Source organism: Choloepus didactylus, chromosome 2 (genome assembly GCF_015220235.1).
Source record: "Choloepus didactylus isolate mChoDid1 chromosome 2, mChoDid1.pri, whole genome shotgun sequence".
Lineage (NCBI taxonomy): Eukaryota > Metazoa > Chordata > Mammalia > Pilosa > Megalonychidae > Choloepus > Choloepus didactylus.
Window position 1 is genome coordinate 141,656,318 of NC_051308.1, and position 20,633 is coordinate 141,676,950.

Below are 20,633 nucleotides of genomic sequence, written 5' to 3' on the forward strand. Positions count from 1 at the left end.
TTCCTAACTAAAATTCAATTTAGTATTTCAAATAGTAAGAAAACAAAACAAAACGAATAAAAGGTACTCTCCATTTTTTAATTAAAAAAAAATTAAGACTATTTCAGGCACAAAGTTAGTTTCTCATTTCTTTGAAAAAGGAATAAGCCTTTAGACCTAAATAACTGGATTCCTTGTTTTTTTAAAGATAGTCTCCCAATGTCCAACTAGAAAAAAATATACCACAAAAAATATAAGCCAGAAGTAAATTATTAAAATAGCTATACACACTTCAAATCCTGATGACAAAATGAGGAAATATCATAAAAAACTATTTTAATGGTCTACCAGTAGCTTATCCACATTTTAATACCCCTACTTAGCTAATGGTGGGCTACTGATAACCTCAACTACCTAAAACATGGCTATGAACCACTACTACCAGCATTCCCTGAAAGACTGAGCACTGGCGTCAAGCAGTCCTTTCCATACATCAGCACTGCAGTTTACTTTCACAGTAGCAAGCAAGCTGCTTAACTTTCCTAAGTCTCAGTTTCTTCTATCACTCACAAGGTGGTGTAAGAATTAAAAATGATAACGGGTTTAAAGTGTTTAGGGCTGTGCCTGGGCACATATACCAGACAGATTTATACGTTAAATTGCAGTTGGTTATAAATGCACACTGGAACACTAAGAAAGTTAATACAAAGGTATGAGACCATACAGAGATTGTACTACCTCAACAGCCCTTGAAATCAGGTTATTACATATAAAGAAGTTAAGCATGTCATAATGATGAACTTGCATCATCTTGAAGAAGTTTCAATTCAATGTAGTTAAATTATGAACACAGGAAATGTATAAATTAATTTTTAAAAAATTTCCATCAGAAATAATGAAACTAAAATGACTTGATATTTAAAAAGGCCACATTTCAATTATTTTGGAAATTCATTTGTACAGAATTCATGAGCCATTATATGTAAATTAGTTATAATTCTTAAAAAAAGAAAAGACCTCAATAAAAACATATTCAAATCAGAATTCTTATAATTATTCATGGAACTATTCTAAACTTGGTTTATTATAAAAAGAATTATATTTTGAGGATTTTCTCTTCTGAGAAATATTCATAAATATGCCCTGTATATTCAAAATAACTGATAAACATCATTTTATTTACAGTAAAGATTATGTAACTGTACAATAAATATGCCAAGAAATAGGGAATATAAATTTTCCTAATTAGATTAGTTCAATCTACTCGGACAACTCAAAAATAAACAACCTTCTTGTAAAAGCCTCCCCTTTCTTTGTGCAACAATATAAGCAAGCTCATGAAAATAAAATGAAGCATCTCTCTAATTTCTACTCTTCTGGGATTTGGTAAGCTGTGTATAATACCTTCAAGACATTATAGTCTTTTACCACAATTATCCCTTCCTTCACTCCATACCCCTCATCTACACCAAAAGGAGAAAACTATCTATAACCTAAGTTATTTTAGTCTGGCAGAGGTCTTGTCTAAGGTTCCAAACCTAGGAATTCCAAATTTGTGTAAAATCAGTTTTTGCCTATGAAATAATCACCTTTTTATATGGGTACCTCCTTGATCCTTAGCCTAAACTAAAAGAATCTTGTAGTTAGAGAACAAAACTGTATGAATTAATCTTAAAATAAATATGTTGAATGATCCAGAGCCATCAACATCATTTTTCCTAAATCTATCACTCAGTAGAGGAATCCCCCACCCCCCATTTAAACAGGATGGTTATTGAGCCTCTGCTTAAACATATCCAGCATTCACCAGAAGATTTACGCCCTGCCCCACCCCCAACCCCCCAAAAAAAAATAAAAGGAGAGGGGAAGGTTAGAAAAGAAAGACAACCAAAGCAGCAAAATATAGACGCGTACTGAAAGGTTAACAATAGTAGTGAGAGAATTAACCTTGGAAAAGAAAACGGGACATTTCTTCCTGTGACTGAAGAAAAAAGACATTTTAGAGTCAGTGATAGATAAATTTAAAATACTTACCACCAAGGTGGGTGCCGTCAATAATCCCCAAGCAAAAAACTCCAAAAAGATGACGATAACCGCATGATAAACACTAGGAGAACCTATTCCTTGAGGCTATAAAAATAGATTTTTAAAAAGTTAAATTCCAGAATTACTAACAATAATGATAAAAGTCAACAAATATTTAACAAAAATATACCTGTATATTGAACACTGTGTTAAACATATGGACATTCACTGTCTCTGTCCTCAAGGAGCTTATAATTAAGTGACAGGAAAGGACAAGAAAACAATACATATCAGTAAGCACTCAGCAGTGGGAACAAAGTCTATGGGAACATGAGGGAAGAGGAGGCTTAAAGGATGCAATGGAAAAAGAAGGGCAGGGAAGAGCTGGAGGAGGTGAAGGAAGGAAGAAGGACAGCTTGGGCCCAAGCAGCAGCCTGAACAAACATCCTAAGACTTGAGAGCATGAGGCATCATTATAGGACTCAGATGTAGTTAAGTACAACCAGAGCATGGGCTGCACATTTTTTTTTTTTTTTTTTTTTTTTTTTTTTAATATTCATTTTATTGAGATATATTCACATACCACGCAGTCATACAAAACAAATCGTACATGCGATTGTTCACTGTACCATTATATAGTTGTACATTCATCACCAAAATCAATCCCCAACACCCTCATTACCACACACACAAAAATAACCAGAATAATAATAAAAGTGAAAAAGAGCAACTAAAGGAAAAAAGAACACTGGGCGCCCTTGTCTGTTTGTTTGTTTCCTTCCCCCACCTTTCCACTCATCCATCCACAACCTAGACAAAGGGGAGTGTGATCCCCATGGCCCCCCCAATCCCACTGTCCCCCCTCATAAGCCACATTTTTTTTTTTTTAATCATCATTTTATTGAGATATATTCACATACCACGCAGTCATACAAAACAAATTGTACTTTCGATTGTTTACAGTACCATTACATAGTTGTACATTCATCACCTAAATCAATCCCTGACACCTTCATTAGCACACACACAAAAATAACAAGAATAATAATTAGAGTGAAAAAGAGCAATTGAAGTAAAAAAGAACACTGGGTACCTTTGTCTGTTTGTTTCCTTCCCCTACTTTTCTACACATCCATCCATAAACTAGACAAAGTGGTGTTTGGTCCTTATGGCTTTCCCAATCCCATTGTCACCCCTCATAAGCTACATTTTTATACAACTGTCTTCGAGATTCATGGGTTCTGGGTTGTAGTTTGATAGTTTCAGGTATCCACCACCAGCTACCCCAATTCTTTAGAACCTAAAAAGGGTTGTCTAAAGTGTGCATAAGAGTGCCCACCAGAGTGACCTCTCGGCTCCTTTTGGAATCTCTCTGCCACTGAAGCTTATTTCATTTCCTTTCACATCCCCCTTTTGGTCAAGAAGATGTTCTCCGTCCCACGGTGCCAGGTCTACATTCCTCCCTGGGAGTCATATTCCACGTTGCCAGGGAGATTCACTTCCCTGGGTGTCTGATCCCACGTAGGGGGGAGGGCAGTGATTTCACCTTTCAAGTTGGCTTAGCCAGAGAGAGAGGGCCACATCTGAGCAACAAAGAGGCATTCAGGAGGAGACTCTTAGGCACAAATACAGGGAGGCCTAGCCTCTCCTTTGCAGCAACCGTCTTCCCAAGGGTAAAACTTATGGTAGAGGGCTCAACCCATCAAACCACCAGTCCCCTATGTCTGTGGTCATGTTAGCAACCATGGTTGTGGGGTAGGCGAATACCCCTGCATTCTCCACAGGCTCCTCAAGGGGGCACTACCTCTTTTTTTTTTTTTTTTTTTCCCTTGTTTGTCTTTTTTCTTTTTTTTTTTTCTTTTTTTTTAACTTTCCCTTCTTTTTTCAAATCACCTGTATGAAAAAAAAAGTTAAAAAGAAAACAAACATACAATAAAAGAGCATTTCAAAGAGACCATAGCAAGGGAGTAAGAAAAAGACAACTAACCTAAGATAACTGCTTAACTTCCAACATGTTCCTACTTTACCCCAAGAAAGTTACATAATATAGCAACATTTCAGTGAACTTGTTCCTACTACAACCATCAGAAATTAACAGACCATAGTCATTTCTGGGCATCCCCAGAACGTTAAATAGCTTATCTGTTCTTCCTGGATTATTGTTCCCCCTTCCTTAATTGCTCTCTACTGCTAGTTCCCCTACATTCTACATTATAAACCATTTGTTTTACATTTTTCAAAGTTCACATTAGTGGTAGCATATAATATTTCTCTTTTTGTGCCTGGCTTATTTCGCTCAGCATTATGTCCTCAAGGTTCATCCATGTTGTCATATGTTTCACCAGATCGTTCCTTCTTACTGCCGCGTAGTATTCCATCGTGTGTATATGCCACATTTTATTTATCCACTCATCTGTTGAAGGACATTTGGGTTGTTTCCATCTCTTGGCAATTGTGAATAATGCTGCTATGAACATTGGCGTGCAGATATCTGTTCGTGTCACTGCTTTCCGATCTTCCGGGTATATACCGAGGAGTGCAATCGCTGGATCGAATGGTAGCTCTATATCTAGCTTTCTAAGGAACTGCCAGACTGACTTCCAGAGTGGCTGAACCATTATACAGTCCCACCAACAATGAATAAGAGTTCCAATTTCTCCACATCCCCTCCAGCATTTGTAGTTTCCTGTTTGTTTAATGGCAGCCATTCTAACCGGTGTTAGATGGTATCTCATTGTGGTCTTAATTTGCATCTCTCTAATAGCTAGTGAAGCTGAACATATTTTCATGTGTTTCTTGGCCATTTGTATTTCCTCTTCAGAGAACTGTCTTTTCATATCTTTTGCCCATTTTATAATTGGGCTGTCTGTACTATTGTCATTGAGTTGTAGGATTTCTTTGTATATGCAAGATATCAGTCTTTTGTCAGATACATGGTTTCCAAAAATTTTTTCCCATTGAGTTGGCTGCCTCTTTACCTTTTTGAGAAATTCCTTTGAGGTGCAGAAACTTCTAAGCTTGAGGAGTTCCCATTTATCTATTTTCTCTTTTGTTGCTTGTGCTTTGGGTGTAAAGTCTAGGAAGTGGCCTCCTAATACAAGGTCTTGAAGATGTTTTCCTACATTATCTTCTAGGAGTTTTATGGTACTTTCTTTTATATTGAGATCTTTGGTCCATTTTGAGTTAATTTTTGTGTAGGGGGTGAGGTAGGGGTCCTCTTTCATTCTTTTGGATATGGATATCCAACTCTCCCAGCCCCATTTGTTGAAAAGACCATTATGGCTCAGTTCGGTGACTTTGGGGGCCTTATCAAAGATCAGTCGGCCATAGATCTGAGGGTCTATCTCTGAATTCTCAATTCGATTCCATTGATCTATATGTCTATCTTTGTGCCAGTACCATGCTGTCTTGGCAACTATGGCTTTATAATAAGCTTCAAAGTCAGGGAGTGTAAGTCCTCCCACTTCGTTTTTCTTTTTTAGAGTGTCTTTAGCAATTCGAGGCATCTTCCCTTTCCAAATAAATTTGATAACTAGCTTTTCCAAGTCTGCAAAGTAGGTTGTTGGAATTTTGATTGGGATTGCATTGAATCTGTAGATGAGTTTGGGTAGAATTGACATCTTAATGACATTTAGCCTTCCTATCCATGAACATGGAATATTTTTCCATCTTTTAAGGTCCCCTTCTATTTCTTTTAGTAGAGTTATATAGTTTTCTTTGTATAGGTCTTTTACATCTTTGGTTAAGTTGATTCCTAGGTACTTGATTTTTTTAGTTGCTATTGAAAATGGTATCTTTTTCTTGAGTGTCTCTTCAGTTTGTTCATTTCTAGCATATAGAAACATTACTGACTTATGTGCATTAATCTTGTATCCCGCTACTTTGCTAAATTTGTTTATTAGCTCTAGTAGGTGTATCGTTGATTTCTCAGGGTTTTCTAGATATAAGATCATATCATCTGCAAACAATGACAGTTTTACTTCTTCTTTTCCAATTTGGATGCCTTTTATTTCTTTGTCTTGCCGGATTGCCCTGGCTAGCACTTCCAGCACAATGTTGAATAACAGTGGTGACAGCGGGCATCCTTGTCTTGTTCCTGATCTTAGAGGGAAGGCTTTCAGTCTCTCACCATTGAGTACTATGCTGGCTGTGGGTTTTTCATATATGCTCTTTATCATGTTGAGGAAGTTTCCTTCAATTCCTACCTTTTGAAGTGTTTTTATCAAAAAGGGATGTTGGATTTTGTCAAATGCTTTTTCAGCATCTATTGAGATGATCAATTGATTTTTCCCTTTCGAGTTTTTAATGTGTTGTAATACATTGATTGTTTTTCTGATGTTGAACCATCCTTGCATGCCTGGAATGAACCCCACTTGGTCATGGTGTATGATTTTTTTAATGTGTCTTTGGATTCGATTTGCAAGTATTTTGTTGAGGATTTTTGCATCTATATTCATTAGGGAGATTGGCCGGTAGTTTTCCTTTTTTGTAGCATCTTTGCCTGGTTTTGGTATTAGATTGATGTTAGCTTCATAAAATGAGTTAGGTAGTGTTCCATTTTTTTCAATGTTTTGAAAGAGTGTGAGTAAGATTGGTGTCAGTTCTTTCTGGAAAGTTTGGTAGAATTCCCCTGTGAAGCCATCTGGCCCTGGGCATTTATTTGTGGGAAGATTTTTGATGACTGATTGGATCTCTTTGCTTGTGATGGGTTGGTTGAGGTCTTCTATTTCTTCTCTGGTCAGTCTAGGTTGTTCATATGTTTCCAGGAAATTGTCCATTTCTTCTACATTATCCAGTTTGTTGCCATACAGTTGTTCATAATATCCTCTTATAATTTTTTTAATTTCTTCAGGATCTGCAGTTATGTCACCTTTTTCATTCATTATTTTGTTTATATGGGTCTTCTCTCTTTTTGATTTTGTCAGTCTAGCTAGGGGCTTGTCAATCTTGTTGATCTTCTCAAAGAACCAACTTTTGGTGATATTTATCCTTTCTATTGTTTTTTTGTTCTCTATGTCATTTATTTCTGCTTTAATCCTTGTTATTTCTTTTCTTGTACTTGGTTTAGGATTGGTTTGCTGTTCATTTTCTAGCTTCTTCAGTTGATCCATTAGTTCTTTGATTTTGGCTCTTTCTTCCTTTTTAATATATGCGTTTAGTGCTATAAATTTCCCCCTTAGCACTGCTTTTGCTGCATCCCATAGGTTTTGGTATGTTGTGTTCTCATTTTCATTCGTCTCTATATATTTAGCAATTTCTCTTGCTATTTCTTCTTTAACCCACTGATTGTTTAGGAGTGTGTTGTTTAACCTCCAGGTATTTGTGAATTTTCTAAGTCTCTGATGGTTATTGACTTCTAATTGTATTCCATTGTGGTCAGAGAATGTGCTTTGAATAATTTCAATCTTTTTAAATTTATTGAGGCTTGTTTTATGTCCCAGCATATGATCTATTCTGGAGAAAGTTCCGTGAGCACTAGAAAAGTATGTGTATCCTGGTGATTTGGGATGTAATGTCCTGTAGATGTCTGTTAAATCTAATTCATTTATCAGATTGTTTAGGTTTTCAATTTCCTTATTGGTCTTCTGTCTGGTTGATCTATCTATAGGAGAGAGTGATGTGTTGAAGTCTCCCACAATTATTGTGGAAACATCAATTGCTTCCTTTAGTTTTGCCAATGTTTCTCTCATGTATTTTGTGGCACCTTGATTGGGTGCATAGACATTTACGATTGTTATTTCTTCTTGCTGAATTGCCCCTTTTATTAGTATGTAGTGGCCTTCTTTGTCTCTCAAAACATCCCTGCATTTGAAGTCTATTTTATCTGAGATTAATATTGCTACACCTGCTTTCTTTTGGCTGTAGCTTGCATGAAATATTTTTTTCCATCCTTTCACTTTCAATTTCTTTGTGTCCCTGTGTCTAAGATGAGTCTCTTGTATGCAACATATTGATGGTTCATTTTTTTTGATCCATTCTGCGAATCTATATCTTTTAATTGGGGAGTTTAATCCATTTACATTCAACGTTAAAACCGTGAAGGCATTTCTTGAATCGGCCATCTTATCCTTTGGATTATGTTTGCCATATTTTTCCCTCTCTCTATTAATATCCTTTATTGTACCCATACCGAATCTCTTTAGTACTGAACCTTTCTCCAAGTCTCTCTGTCCTGTCTTTGTTTCTCTGTCTGTAGGGCTCCCTTTAGTATCTCCAGTAGGGCAGGTCTCTTGTTAGCAAATTCTCTCAGCATTTCTTTGTCTGTGAAAAATTTAAGCTCTCCCTCAAATTTGAAGGAGAGCTTTGCTGGATAAAGTATTCTTGGCTGGAAATTCCTCTCTCTCAGAATTTTAAATATATCGTGCCATTGCCTTCTCGCCTCCATGGTGGCTGCTGAGTAGTCACTACTTAGTCTTATGCTGTTTCCTTTGTATGTGGTGAATTGCTTTTCTCTTGCTGCTTTCAGAACTTGCTCCTTCTCTTCTATGTTTGACAGTGTGATCAGTATATGTCTCGGAGTGGGTTTTTTTGGATTTATTCTATTTGGAGTTCGCTGAGCATTTATGATTTGTGTATTTATGTTGTTTAGAAGATTTGGGAAGTTTTCCCCAACAATTTCTTTGAATACTCTTCCTAGACCTTTACCCTTTTCTTCCCCTTCTGGGACACCAATGAGTCTTATATTCGGACGTTTCATATTATCTATCATATCCCTGAGGTCCATTTCGAGTTTTTCAATTTTTTTTCCCCATTCTTTCTTTTATGCTTTCATTTTCCATTCTGTCATCTTCCAGGTCACTGATTCGTTGTTCAACTTCCTCTAGTCTTGTACTATGAGTGTCCAGAATCTTTTTAATTTGGTCAACAGTTTCTTTAATTTCCATAAGATCATCCATTTTTTTATTTAGTCTTGCAATGTCTTCTTTATGCTCTTCTAGGGTCTTCTTGATTTCCTTCATATCCCGTACTAGGGTCTCATTGTTCATCTTTAGTTCTTTGAGTAGCTGCTCTAGGTGTGTCTCTTCTGGTCTTTTGATTTGGGTGCTTGGGCTTGGGTTATCCATATCGTCTGGTTTTTTCATATGCTTTATAATTTTCTGTTGTTTTTGGCCTCGTGGCATTTGCTGTCCTTGATAGGGTTCTTTTAGGGTTTGTAGACCAGTTGAAGTCCTTATCTCTAATTTATCAGATCTACAGCTTCGTGGAGTACACTTTCTCTAATTAACCAGCAGGTGGCGTCCACGAGCCACCTGTTCTCCACAAGCCAGATCTCCCCTGCTTAGCCTTTTTGGTGAGTGGGGGAGTGAGTCTTGTGGGGCCCAATTGGTGTCCCAAGCTTGCGTGTGTAGTTGGTGTTGCCTGCCCTGTATGTGGGGCGTGTTTCTGGGCAGTCGGGGAGGGGGGGTGGCCCTAACAATCAAATCTCCCTGATGATCCTAGAGTTTTAAAGCTACTGCAATAGTCTAATCCTTCAGTTCAGTCCTGCCACAGTTTGTCTCTGCCACTGACCCACAAGTCTTTGGTATTGGCGTATGGCTCCTGAGACTTGCAAGTGGGCCCCTCTTCCAGGCTGTGCACCCCGGGTCCTCTGTTGAGGGATGACTGTGCTATGTCACAGGTGAGTGCCGTCCCCCCAGGGCAGTTCTGGGCTGCTGGGCTGTGTTGGGAGGCTCCCAGTCTGCTCAAATGATGGCTGAATGGGGCTCTGTTAATTCACACTGCTCCCCCTTCCCAGCTCTGGGACATTCAGCTGAGGTTGCAGGGAAGGCTAATGTCCACGCCCAGTTTTGTGGTGTGTGCCTGTTATTTGAAGCACTTCCGTCACACTGGGTTGTCTGGGGCAGCTCTGGGCCATGGGGCTGGCGATGGGCAGGAGTGTTTCCTGTCCACCAGGATGGTGGCTGTGAGCGGACACCCCCCTTTTCTTGGGAAGTTGTGTTGTTTAGTGAATTTTCTCAGCCACTGGATTATTGCCTTTTGTCTCAGAGCTCTCTTAGTTCTGCTCTTGACTTGACGTGCCCAAATTTCAATTCTTTGAAGCTTTCTGTATTGAGCTTCTTAGAGTAATTGTTTTAGAAAAAGCAAAAAGGATTTAAAAAAAAAAAAAAAAAAACGGCCCTCCTCAGAGATCTAATGGGTTATTGAAATGCTAATAGACAAAGCAACCAGGGCCATTAAGGAAAGGTGCCCTGGGCAGAGAGATCAGCCTTGCTTCGGGATTTGCATATGCGCCTCAAGGCCTGATCTCCGCCCTTCCCCTTTCTGTGTTCACCAGAACTCCAAAAATCCTCTGCTTTTACTTTGGAGCTTCTCGTGTTGTTTTCCTTCTATGCCCGTCTCCTCTCTGCTGGGCTGGCTGCTCTCAGAGTCTCTGGTGTCTGGCCTCAGTCTATCTATGGTTGGAGTTTGAATCAGTAGAATGAGTTTCCGATGAGAGCAGCCACTGCAATTCTCCCTTCTCCTTCCCGGAGCTGACAGCCCCTCCTCCCCCGGGACTGAGCCTGGCAGGGAGGGGCGCGGGTCCCCTGGCCGCAAAAACTTACAGATTTCGCTGATCTCAGCAGTTCCACGTTTTCATGAGTGTTGTATGAAGTATGCCCAAAGACAGATTGCTCTGTGGTGTCCAGTCCACGCAGTTCCTGGCTTTTTACCTACTTTCCTGGAGGAGTAACTAAAACATACAGCTCACCAGTCTGCCATCTTGCCCCGCCTCCATAAGCCACATTTTTATACAATTGTCTTCAAGATTCATGGGTTCTGGGTTGTAATTTGATAGTTTCAGGTATCCACCACCAGCTACCCCAATTCACTAGAACCTAAAAAGGGTTGTCTATATTGTGCCTAAGAGTGCCCACCAGAGTGACCTCTCGGCTCCTTTTGGAAGCTCTCTGCCACTGAAGCTTATTTCATTTCTGGGCTGCACATTGAGGAGTATAGAGAGATGAGCTAGAGGCTCACAAGGACTAACTTTCACATTAAGGAGTTTACGTATAAATCTGAAGGCAATGGGTCTTCTTTAAGGATGTTAAGTAAGACTCACATGATTAGGATGAAAGTTTTAAGAAAGATCATTCTGGAAAAGGTATAGCAGATGGATTAATAGGTGGCAAACTAGAAGATAGTTAACAATTAGGAGACTGCTGCCCTCCAAATCATTTAAAGTGAAGCATGTGGTGAGAATCGTAACAGATATCAACACGGTTCAAAAGCAGAAGAGTCTCAGAGTAGCACATAAAAGTGTTGGGATCTGATATACACAAGAAAGAAAATACAAAATTAAGTTTATACTGCTGCTAGAGATGTTTTAAGATTTGCATGCAAATATAGATTATATAATGCTATATTTAAGCTTTGAAATATATTCAATAGCCTTATGCTGAAATATTAAGGGTCTGGATTTCCCTCTTGTTCCAGTTTGCTAATACTGCCATTATGCAAAGTACCAGAAATGGATTGGCTTTTATAAAGTGGTTTTATTCGGTTACAAATTTACAATCTGAAGGCCATGAAAATGTCCAAATTAAGGCATCAACACAGGTATATGTTCACCAAAGGAAGGCCAAAGGCGTCCGGAAACCTCTGTTAGTTGGGAAGGCACATGACTGGCATCTGCTGATCCCAGGTTGTGTTCCAGCTCTTCTCTCAACTCCTATGCATTCTTCAAAATGTTGCTCTAGGGGCGTTTTGTCCTCTCTTAGCTTCTTCAGAGCAAACACTGGGTTACCATCTCCAAAGTGTCAGCAAAAGTCTGCTTTCAGTGGCCGTCTCCAAAATGTCTCTCTCAGCTGCTCTGCGTTCTTCTGTTTGTGAGCTCTTTTATAGGAGTCCAGTGAATGGGTGGGGTCCATATCTCCATGGAAATAACTTTATCAAACATTTTACCCACAGTTGCTTGAATCACGTCTCCATGGAAACACTCAATCAAAGGATTCCAACCTATCAACACTAATATGTCTGCCCCCACAAGATTGCATTAAAGAACATGGTATTTGGGGGACATAATACATCCAAACCAACACACCTCTACATTAAAAATGATGCAGCATCATTTGTAATATCATCATAATTTAAAATAATATATGTCTCCCTCAACTTGCAGAGTTCAAGTATGAGAAAACTCTTTGGTAAGAGAATTTGCAATTGCAGAACTTGAGACAATGGAGAGGGTTAACAAGAGTTGAAGAACCATGTCTGGAAGTGAACATATATAAGATCTCATTCATTCAACAAATATTTACAAAGTACTTATTACGTACTAGAAGTGCTGGGGTTACAAAAATAAATATGACACTCTCTGACTTCAAGGAGTTAACAGTCTAGAAGAGAAACTTCATTATAATTATGTGCTTATGTGTAAATGCAACAAAAGAAATAGTTTAAGAAGTTAGGAAAGGGTATTGCAAGAAAAGGAAGTAGCATAAACAAAGTCATAATAGAGAAAGCCAGGATTAAGTAGACAAGGACCATGACAATTTAAGGCTGCTGTGATAAGAGTTCTAATCATGGAGTGAAGGGAAGGCAGAAAAGGTAGCCTCTAAACTTTGGAGAGGAGTTTCTCATCTTTACTTATAGAGACAGGAAATGATTGAAGGGTTTGAAGTAAGAGAATGGGTGTGATCAGATCTGCATTTTTTCAATACATTACACGAGTGAGTTTGTGGAGGATGTGGAACATGTACAACAGAGCTACTTGAATTTGCTCAAGCAAGAGATAATGAGGGCATGAATAGGTGAGTGGAGGGAAAGGAGGGAATAGATAAGTATTTAGGATTTTGAAATTGGCAGAACTTGATAAATGTGGGGCAGAGAGTCAAGAATGACTTCCAAGTTTTTAGATTGGCTATCTAGTGATGGGGGCTGGTAGCCTTCCAGCTCCTTTTCACCCAGTAGGCTCAGATTTACTTCAGGGCCTGTGTCTAAGAGATGGTCCTTTTTACTTGAAACATTTCCATTGTCCTCGAGCCCTGATTAAAACAATTAGCAAATGTGCTGTGTGAAGTCACCAGAGATGATCTGGAGACTATGAAGTGTGAAAAGAGCTATGGCAGAGACAACTCCAAGAAACATCCAATGTTGAAGTGGTAGGCAGAGGAAATGGAACCCATGAAAAAGATAAACGAGGATCAACCAGAGGAATGTCAGGAAAATCAAGCGAATACAATGTCACAGATAACAAAGGACCAGCTACAGGATGAAAGGGGTAATGACCAATACCAAAGAAAAGACAGAAAAATGTCCACAGGATTTGTTTTGTTCACCACCACATAAACAAAGCAACTACTAGAATGCCTCGCAGAACTTCTCAGAACCTTTAATATGCTAATTTATATTATGAATCTCCAAGAAGAAGATACAGTATGTACTATTCTCCAAACCTGACAATGGAGCCCTTCTTTTACATAACATAGATTTCATGGAACACTTGAGTTTCTTGGAACACTGTTTGAGAAATGGCTTACATAAAAAATAAGATGATAATTAAATAAAAATGTATATAAATATACACAGAGAACAAAAAGGCTACAAGAAAAGAACGTGTTAAAAGTGGCTCTCTGTTTAGGTGAAGAGCACTTAATTACCAAAGGTTTCCTGAAGTCCAATGGGAAAGATGTCAGGTGGAAGGGGAGCTGTGGAGGAGGTGGAGAGGGAGCTCAGAAGTCAGGGATAATCCCTTTCACCCCCACCTCAACCCACCACTCCAATTTCCAACTTGCAACTCATACCCATTGGTGATAGTTTACAATTTAATCATCCAGGCTTCTGGCTGAGCTTTTTAAAATCTACTTTCAGCACACAACACTACATAACTTCTATAAAGGTATAATTTGCTATGTAAGGTACTTACTTCAATTTATTTAGCCTAGCTTACCCTTTTCAAGCTCATGCTCCCTGAAGCAGGCCCTGTGCTTTACTTCTCTATGTACCTGAAGCAGCTAGTGCATGCATAGCACAAAGGTGCTTAATAAATATTTGTAGAACGGAGCTGAGTTACTACAGATATTTGCTATATTACTATAGAATATAAAATAGAGATGATAATATCTAACTTGAAAGTTTGTTAGGAAGAGTAAATAAGATTATGAATGTAAACCAGTATAGATCCTTAGTGTAGCATCATTTATTGTATAAATGATATTCAGTATATTGTATATAAACACTGTTAAAAGAACAGCATATTCATTAACTAAATTTACATTTGCCCTATTACTTCCCTCCTCTATACTTTGGTAATTCACTGTTTACCACTGTATCATCTCACACAGATTATACACATACACTAGATTAAAATAATAAATGAAGATGCTACACTAAGGATCTATACTGATTTACATTCATAATCTTATTTATTCTTCCTAACAAACTTTCAAGTTAGATAATATCATCTGTATTTTACATTCTATAGTAATATAGCAAATAAGGGATGGAGCAGAGTCAAGCCAGGCAGTCTAACTCCAGAGCCCATATCTTAACCACTGTATATATTGCCACAGACTAAATTCTTAAGTGTAGAATTTTAGTATCCCAATATATAGCACAATGCTTGGTATTTAAGTGGATTTTTAATGTCCATTCATTAAAAGCCTTAATCGTGAAGTCACTGGGTTTATTAAGAAAATCACTTCATCTCTCTCAAACAGTGAGGGACAGGCTATTAATCTCTCATCCTAGTCCTCATCTAGTTCTAAAATTCTGAGTCTGTGATTGCCCAATCAACATGAGTTAATGAATCCTTCAGTTATTATGCAGTATAGTGGCTTTAGTAATTTATACAGTTTTCCTATCAGTGCACCAAGGGATTTATGTAGATTATTGGCCAGGAAACAGAAGTTGTTCCACCAATATGTTAGCATTATAATTCCCTTATAATTCTATTTATTAATAGCACCCTGTCTTGTGAGGAAGCAATGAGAACAGCCAAACTGAGGGTCTGCAAAACAAATAACCAGGACTCCTCCAAAAATGTCACTATCACAAAAACAAACAAAAAAAAGCCATTCTAAAAAAGGATAAACATGGCAATTAAATGTAATGATTAGATCTTGCATTAAAAATAAGACAGCTACAAAGGACATTATTGGGACAACTGAGGAAACGTTAATACAGACTATCTAATACGTAATAGTCACATTGTTAGATTTCCTGAAAGTGGTACCTTTATTGTTATTGTGGTTTTGTGGGAAAATATTCTCATTCTTAGGTGATACATCCTGAAGGTTTCAGAGATAAAGTTGATGCCTACAACTAACTCTTAAATAGTCCAGAGAAAAAAACTTGAATGTATACATACAGAGAGAAAGAGAAACGTAAGCACGGCAAAATGTTAACAATTGACGAATCATGAAACTACATGATAGGTAAATGAACATTTATTGTGCTAATCTTACAAGTTCTCTGTAGTTTTGAAAATTCTCAAAATAAGTCAGGAAAATAAAAACACATGACAAAAATAAAAATTTAACCATTATGAGGGAGAATAATTTTGAACCTAGAATTTAATACTCTGATAAACTGTCAATCAACAATGAGGGCAAAACGTACTTTCTGAAAGAAACACTGGATTTTCTCTGAACAATACCTACCTAAGCTGACTAAAATAATTTATGGTAAGTCTATACAAAAAAAAAGGCAATCTAAGAACTGGAACTTTTCATAGGACAAAAAAAAAGTTTCCGTAGAAAATATTCTAACTAAAAGCTGCTTTCATGGGATCCTGATACATTATGGTATGACTAATATTTGGTATCACATTTCCTTTTTTTACAAAGTCAACAGATGTTTTTCTGGTCTTAATGACTTTAATCAAGCAGAGAATTTATAGAGCAAAAATAAAACTAACCCACAATTTCCTGAAAATATAAACATGTAGCCACATCATTATGCTAATTAAGTCATTTTGTTTTAATTTGCAGTTTGAGATTTTAGATTGTTTTATTCGTATGTTCTAGATCATTTTAAAATGAGAGATAATCAGTATTTGTATATTATCACAGAAGGAAAAAAGTATTGGTTAGATTGCTCCTGAAGAGAAGGACAGGCACTTAAAAAATATTCAACAAGATCTCACTAGAGATCAAAAAGGACCAACGCTTAGACTGTATTGTTTTATGATAAGTTTTTAAAAGGTAAGTATCATGGAAATTTGATAAATCCTCCAGTCTTAGCAGGAAAAGGTGTGGCTGTTAAATCAAGTTAAGCCAACAATACATTAGGTGCCTATCCCCACAAGCACCTAATGGGTTACACTGCTCAAATGACTACAAACTGAACATACTAAACCTTTTAATAAAATTAAAAATAAAAACCACCATCAACACAAAAACCAAACTGTCATCAATGTTTAGACAGAGCCTAAAGTGAGGACAGGTCCTAGTGTGATCTCTAATTACTCAATTTTATACAGCTAAATGATGAAATATTATCTATCATCCCTGTTTAAAAAAATAAAACACTTCTTCAGGAGGGAAAGTATTTCACATGGTAGAATTCACAACTGTATTTACACATTACTGAGAAAATAGATCCATTTTTAAGAATAAGCTATTACATTTGGCCCTCAAAGAGACAAAACCCATTTCAGGGATCTTGATATACTCGGGCTGAAATTGTTAACTGTTTTTTTTTTTTTTTTTGGCACTTCTAACTCAAAATAACAGTAAAAGACACTTGAGCTTTTAAATAACTGAAAAAATTAAATCACATATACTTGTCAAAATGTTAGGAAGACTAGTTACTTGGGAAAAAAATAGGTATTAGCAACCATATCCCAGATAGAGAGTTATCCTGCAATCTCTGCCTTCCTTGTAGGTGAATAGTACAAAGGGTCAGAAGTTGGGTTCAGTCTTTGAAATGGCTGCTGACACCTACTTACTCCTTCACTCAGTGTCTAATTAAGATCAGAGATGCGGGTGGGGAGCCCTGCTTCTGTGAGCAGTTTCATTTTACAAATTTTACTTTTTTCACATACTTCCCACAAAGCAATTCACATATGCCTTGCTTTCTATTTAATTCTATTTAGCCCCTTTATTGATTCACTTGTGAAAGAACTATACATTTTCCACTGTCAGAGATGCAGTCCCACAACTGTATTCAAAATAAGATACCTAAAAAATAAGCAAACTTTAAAAAATTATAAGGAAAATTCTAATTTTGATAATATGAATAACTCATGAGAATAACTCTTTAGTTTTTAACCTATAACAGGAATGCTTATATTGTTCTATGTTGATAATGATCTAACAACAAATCTAGAGTTATTCTAATATGACAGAATGCACTTTTAATCCAAGTGCCCTAAATGGTCTGCACTGAATAAGAAATACATCAAAACGTTACACACATTAAAACTTATAACTAAAAACTGTATTTCTACATATGGATGCTTCAAAAAGCAAATTCACCAGTAACATCATGGTTACTTACATGAATGGGATACAGATGATCAAATAAATATTTACTGAATTTGGCCTGTTGAACTTATTCTTTAATTACTTACACTGTTTTCAAATAGAATTATTCTAAAAACTGGGGAAGTATGGGCCCTTTTGGGACTCTCCCTAGAAAAATGCATAATCAAAGAAAATTTTGCAAACAACTTCATTATGAACAGACCCTGGTTAAGAACGTCTAATATAGAATCACACACCTGCATGTAATTTGCTCTAATTAGGTACCACTCAATTGGGCAACATACTAGTTAACCTTACCCTGACTTCAGAACAGAATGAAATACAATTTTAAGAAAAGAAAAACATTTAGTAACTTATGATTAATTTGGTTCATTTATTAGAATTCCCTTCCTCAACTGTTAAAAACTATACATCTGTTCTAATGTTTTGAAAACTCATTACTATTTTGTTTATAAATATTAAAATCAGGTGAACAGACTTACAGAAATGTCATTAGCAGAAGGACAATAGAAAATAATTTTACTAACACTGTTGAACACTAGGAAGAAAATAGAAGGGGATCAATCAGTCCCTTTATTCCCTTTCTTAAAAGATGTTCGTAACAATAGTCTTACCTGTTATAAATACGAAGGTAGAAAAGCAAATTCCATTTTAAAATCATTTCTATGATAATAGTTATACTTTTTTCATTTACACCTTGAGAGATTAAAATACAAATACTCCAAAAAAATTTCTGACATTTATATGAACACAAATATCCTCCGATTATTTATAGGAATAAATAAGATTACAATAAAATCATCTAGGAATGTGCTAGTACAAAATAAAATTGTTTTATCACTTTAAATTCCTGTAGTAGGTCCTGAGGGAATCCAAGATGCATAAACAAAGTTCTTATTCTATAGGAGTGTCCAGTGCTGTTAGACTGGAGAGCGAACACAGCATACAAAGGTGAGAAGTGATAACAGCCCCATTCCCATAGTGCACAAGAAAAGTTTTCATTTATTCCATGTTTCTATGTGTCCTCTCAAAAACATATTCGCTGGTGTGAAAATTGTTCTTTGTGTCCTAAAGCAAGCCATGAATTTACTACAACTTTTATAAATAACATGATGGAATCTTTTCCAAATCTCACAGGATTTGGAATGGAAGTAACTTATCTGCTGTAAAACAAATCAAACAACTCCCCCTCCACACAAATGGTAATAAAAACTGAGCTTTATAAAGAAGAAGGTGTGTTTCTTGTTTGGGGCATCATTCTAATCTTTTGCAAAGAATACTGATTTTAAATAGCATTTCTTAAATGAAGAAATTAAAATTTCAAGTTGTCTGTGGTTGACAAGAACCACAGCTTGTTTTAAGCTATTTTTCTCCCCAGATAGTTCTTACCAACTTGATCAAAAGAGCTATGACTATTCAGAAATGAATAGTAACGTTTTAAATTAATCAAGTGAACAAAAAGATCTTAGAATTCGAATTTCAAAGTTTCTCTTTTCAGCAAATGTCAAATCCAGGAAGTCTTTAAGTTTGACAGTAAACGAAAAGTATATTCTGAAATTGTTATGTAAGTCCCAAACTTTCTAAATCTAAGCATATTGACTGTGTTGTGATTTGAAATGTCACCTACAAAACAAAGTTGTCATTTATTTCAACTCAATTCAGTAAATCTTTGGTGTGGCCTACTTACATATTTAGCACTGTGTTAGCAGTTGACCAGGGCTCCAATAAAATATAAACAGAAACGGAATTAACGGAACCTTTTTGGCACCTTTTTTCTCAGGAAAGCGAAACACAGATTTCACCTTTCATTCTATTTCAGAACGTGGTATTAAAGGAGGCAACAAAGACAAGAGTGTAGCAATGGGGGGATCTCAGCATTATATATATGTATTTACATATATATATATATGTTTTTTCAATTAAAAATGCTATCCCCCTGCTGGTTAACTACAGAGCACTGCACAAAGTTGACTGTGATGCCAACTGTTCCTTTGAGAAAAATTTTTTGTCCTCAACGCGTGTTGTCTTCCTTTCAAAGTATCTGTCTCTAATTCTCAGGCCATGTTCATTTCTGTTTAGTATTTCGTATTTTAAGACCAAACAAGGTGACGTCTGTTCTTTGAAAACTGGCAGGCTTAAATCTAGGCCCCAGGTGTCTGACTTGGGGAAGTGACGAGAAAAGCCCACCTTCCGACAGCGTCTACCGTGCCATATGCGGCTAACGAGAGTGCCGGCGCAGAACGGTGTTGAAGAAGAAAGCGAACGTACTATGGAACCCCAGCCGGGCCGCCGCCCCAGATGCCATCCGGTTAGTAGCACACAGGAGGGCAGGGACTGCTCCCGGCCCCGTTCGAAAGCGCAGCGACAGCCTCCAGGGGCCTGGCCGCGGTGGAGACCCTGCGGAGGCGATGGGCGCGGCGGCCCACGCACCGCCCGTGCGATGCGAGAAGCCAGCAGCGATTCCTCCCCGCAGCAGAGGAGCACGTGGGAGCGAAAGGCCGGTGGGCCTCCAGAGGCGCAGGGTGGAGAGGGCAGCAGGTGGAGAAACGAGTGGCTTCTCTCAGAGGGCCGGCCCGGAGGCCGGAGGGCGCAGACCGGGGCGGGGGAGGAAAACCCCACATCAGCGGCCTGTGGGTCCGGGAGACAGAGATGGCGCGGAATGGGGGCGCTTTAGGGGCAGAAAGGGATCGGGTTGGGGAGCGGGGGGAAGGGGGTCCCCCAGGGACGCTCGCCGGTGCGAAACCCCAGCTCACCGTGCCTCCGTCCTTAATGATGATCTTCTTGGCCAGCATGATACTGCGGTTCGCGGCCCGTTTCTTCTTCTTCCCCTGGGTCATTTTACCATCCTCGATTCCTGGCGCTGCTGCAGCCACTCCCGGGGCGGCCGGCCCCAGCGGCGAGTCGCGTCCCGCCACTACTGCCAGGCCGAGCCGCTCGGGGCGCCCGCCGCCATCTTGAGGGCCCGGCCTGCCTCCGGCGGCGCGTCACATCGTGCGATCTGCCGACGAGCCCGCCCCGCCCACGTGACGCCGCGCCTCAGCGGCGCAAAGAGCAAAGCCCGCAGGCTCGTTGGGTGTTGACGGCTGTGCGCGGCGCTTTGGGTTCACAGCAGTTCTGGGAGGTAGGTTCCGTTATTGTCTTCCCTTCACAGATAAAGTTCCAAAAAGTTAAAAAAGTTAAATAACTTGCTCACTGAAATACGGCTGGTAATGGTTGCACAAG

The 20,633-nt window shown here is 38.3% G+C and overlaps 1 protein-coding gene across 1 annotated transcript in view; it reads right to left on the minus strand.

Annotated features, from left to right (window-relative positions):
* MFSD14A (major facilitator superfamily domain containing 14A) overlaps positions 1 to 20,421 on the minus strand; it is a 47,793-nt gene extending 27,372 nt beyond the window's left edge. Inside the window, exons 1-2 of the mRNA XM_037826546.1 lie at positions 20,165 to 20,421; positions 2,014 to 2,109 (exon numbers count right to left, since the gene is read on the minus strand). Of these exons, the coding sequence (XP_037682474.1) occupies positions 2,014 to 2,109; positions 20,165 to 20,248 (180 nt within the window). The 5' untranslated portion in view covers positions 20,249 to 20,421. The remainder of the gene's footprint in view (positions 1 to 2,013; positions 2,110 to 20,164) is intronic.
* Positions 20,422 to 20,633: the final 212 nt, after the last annotated feature.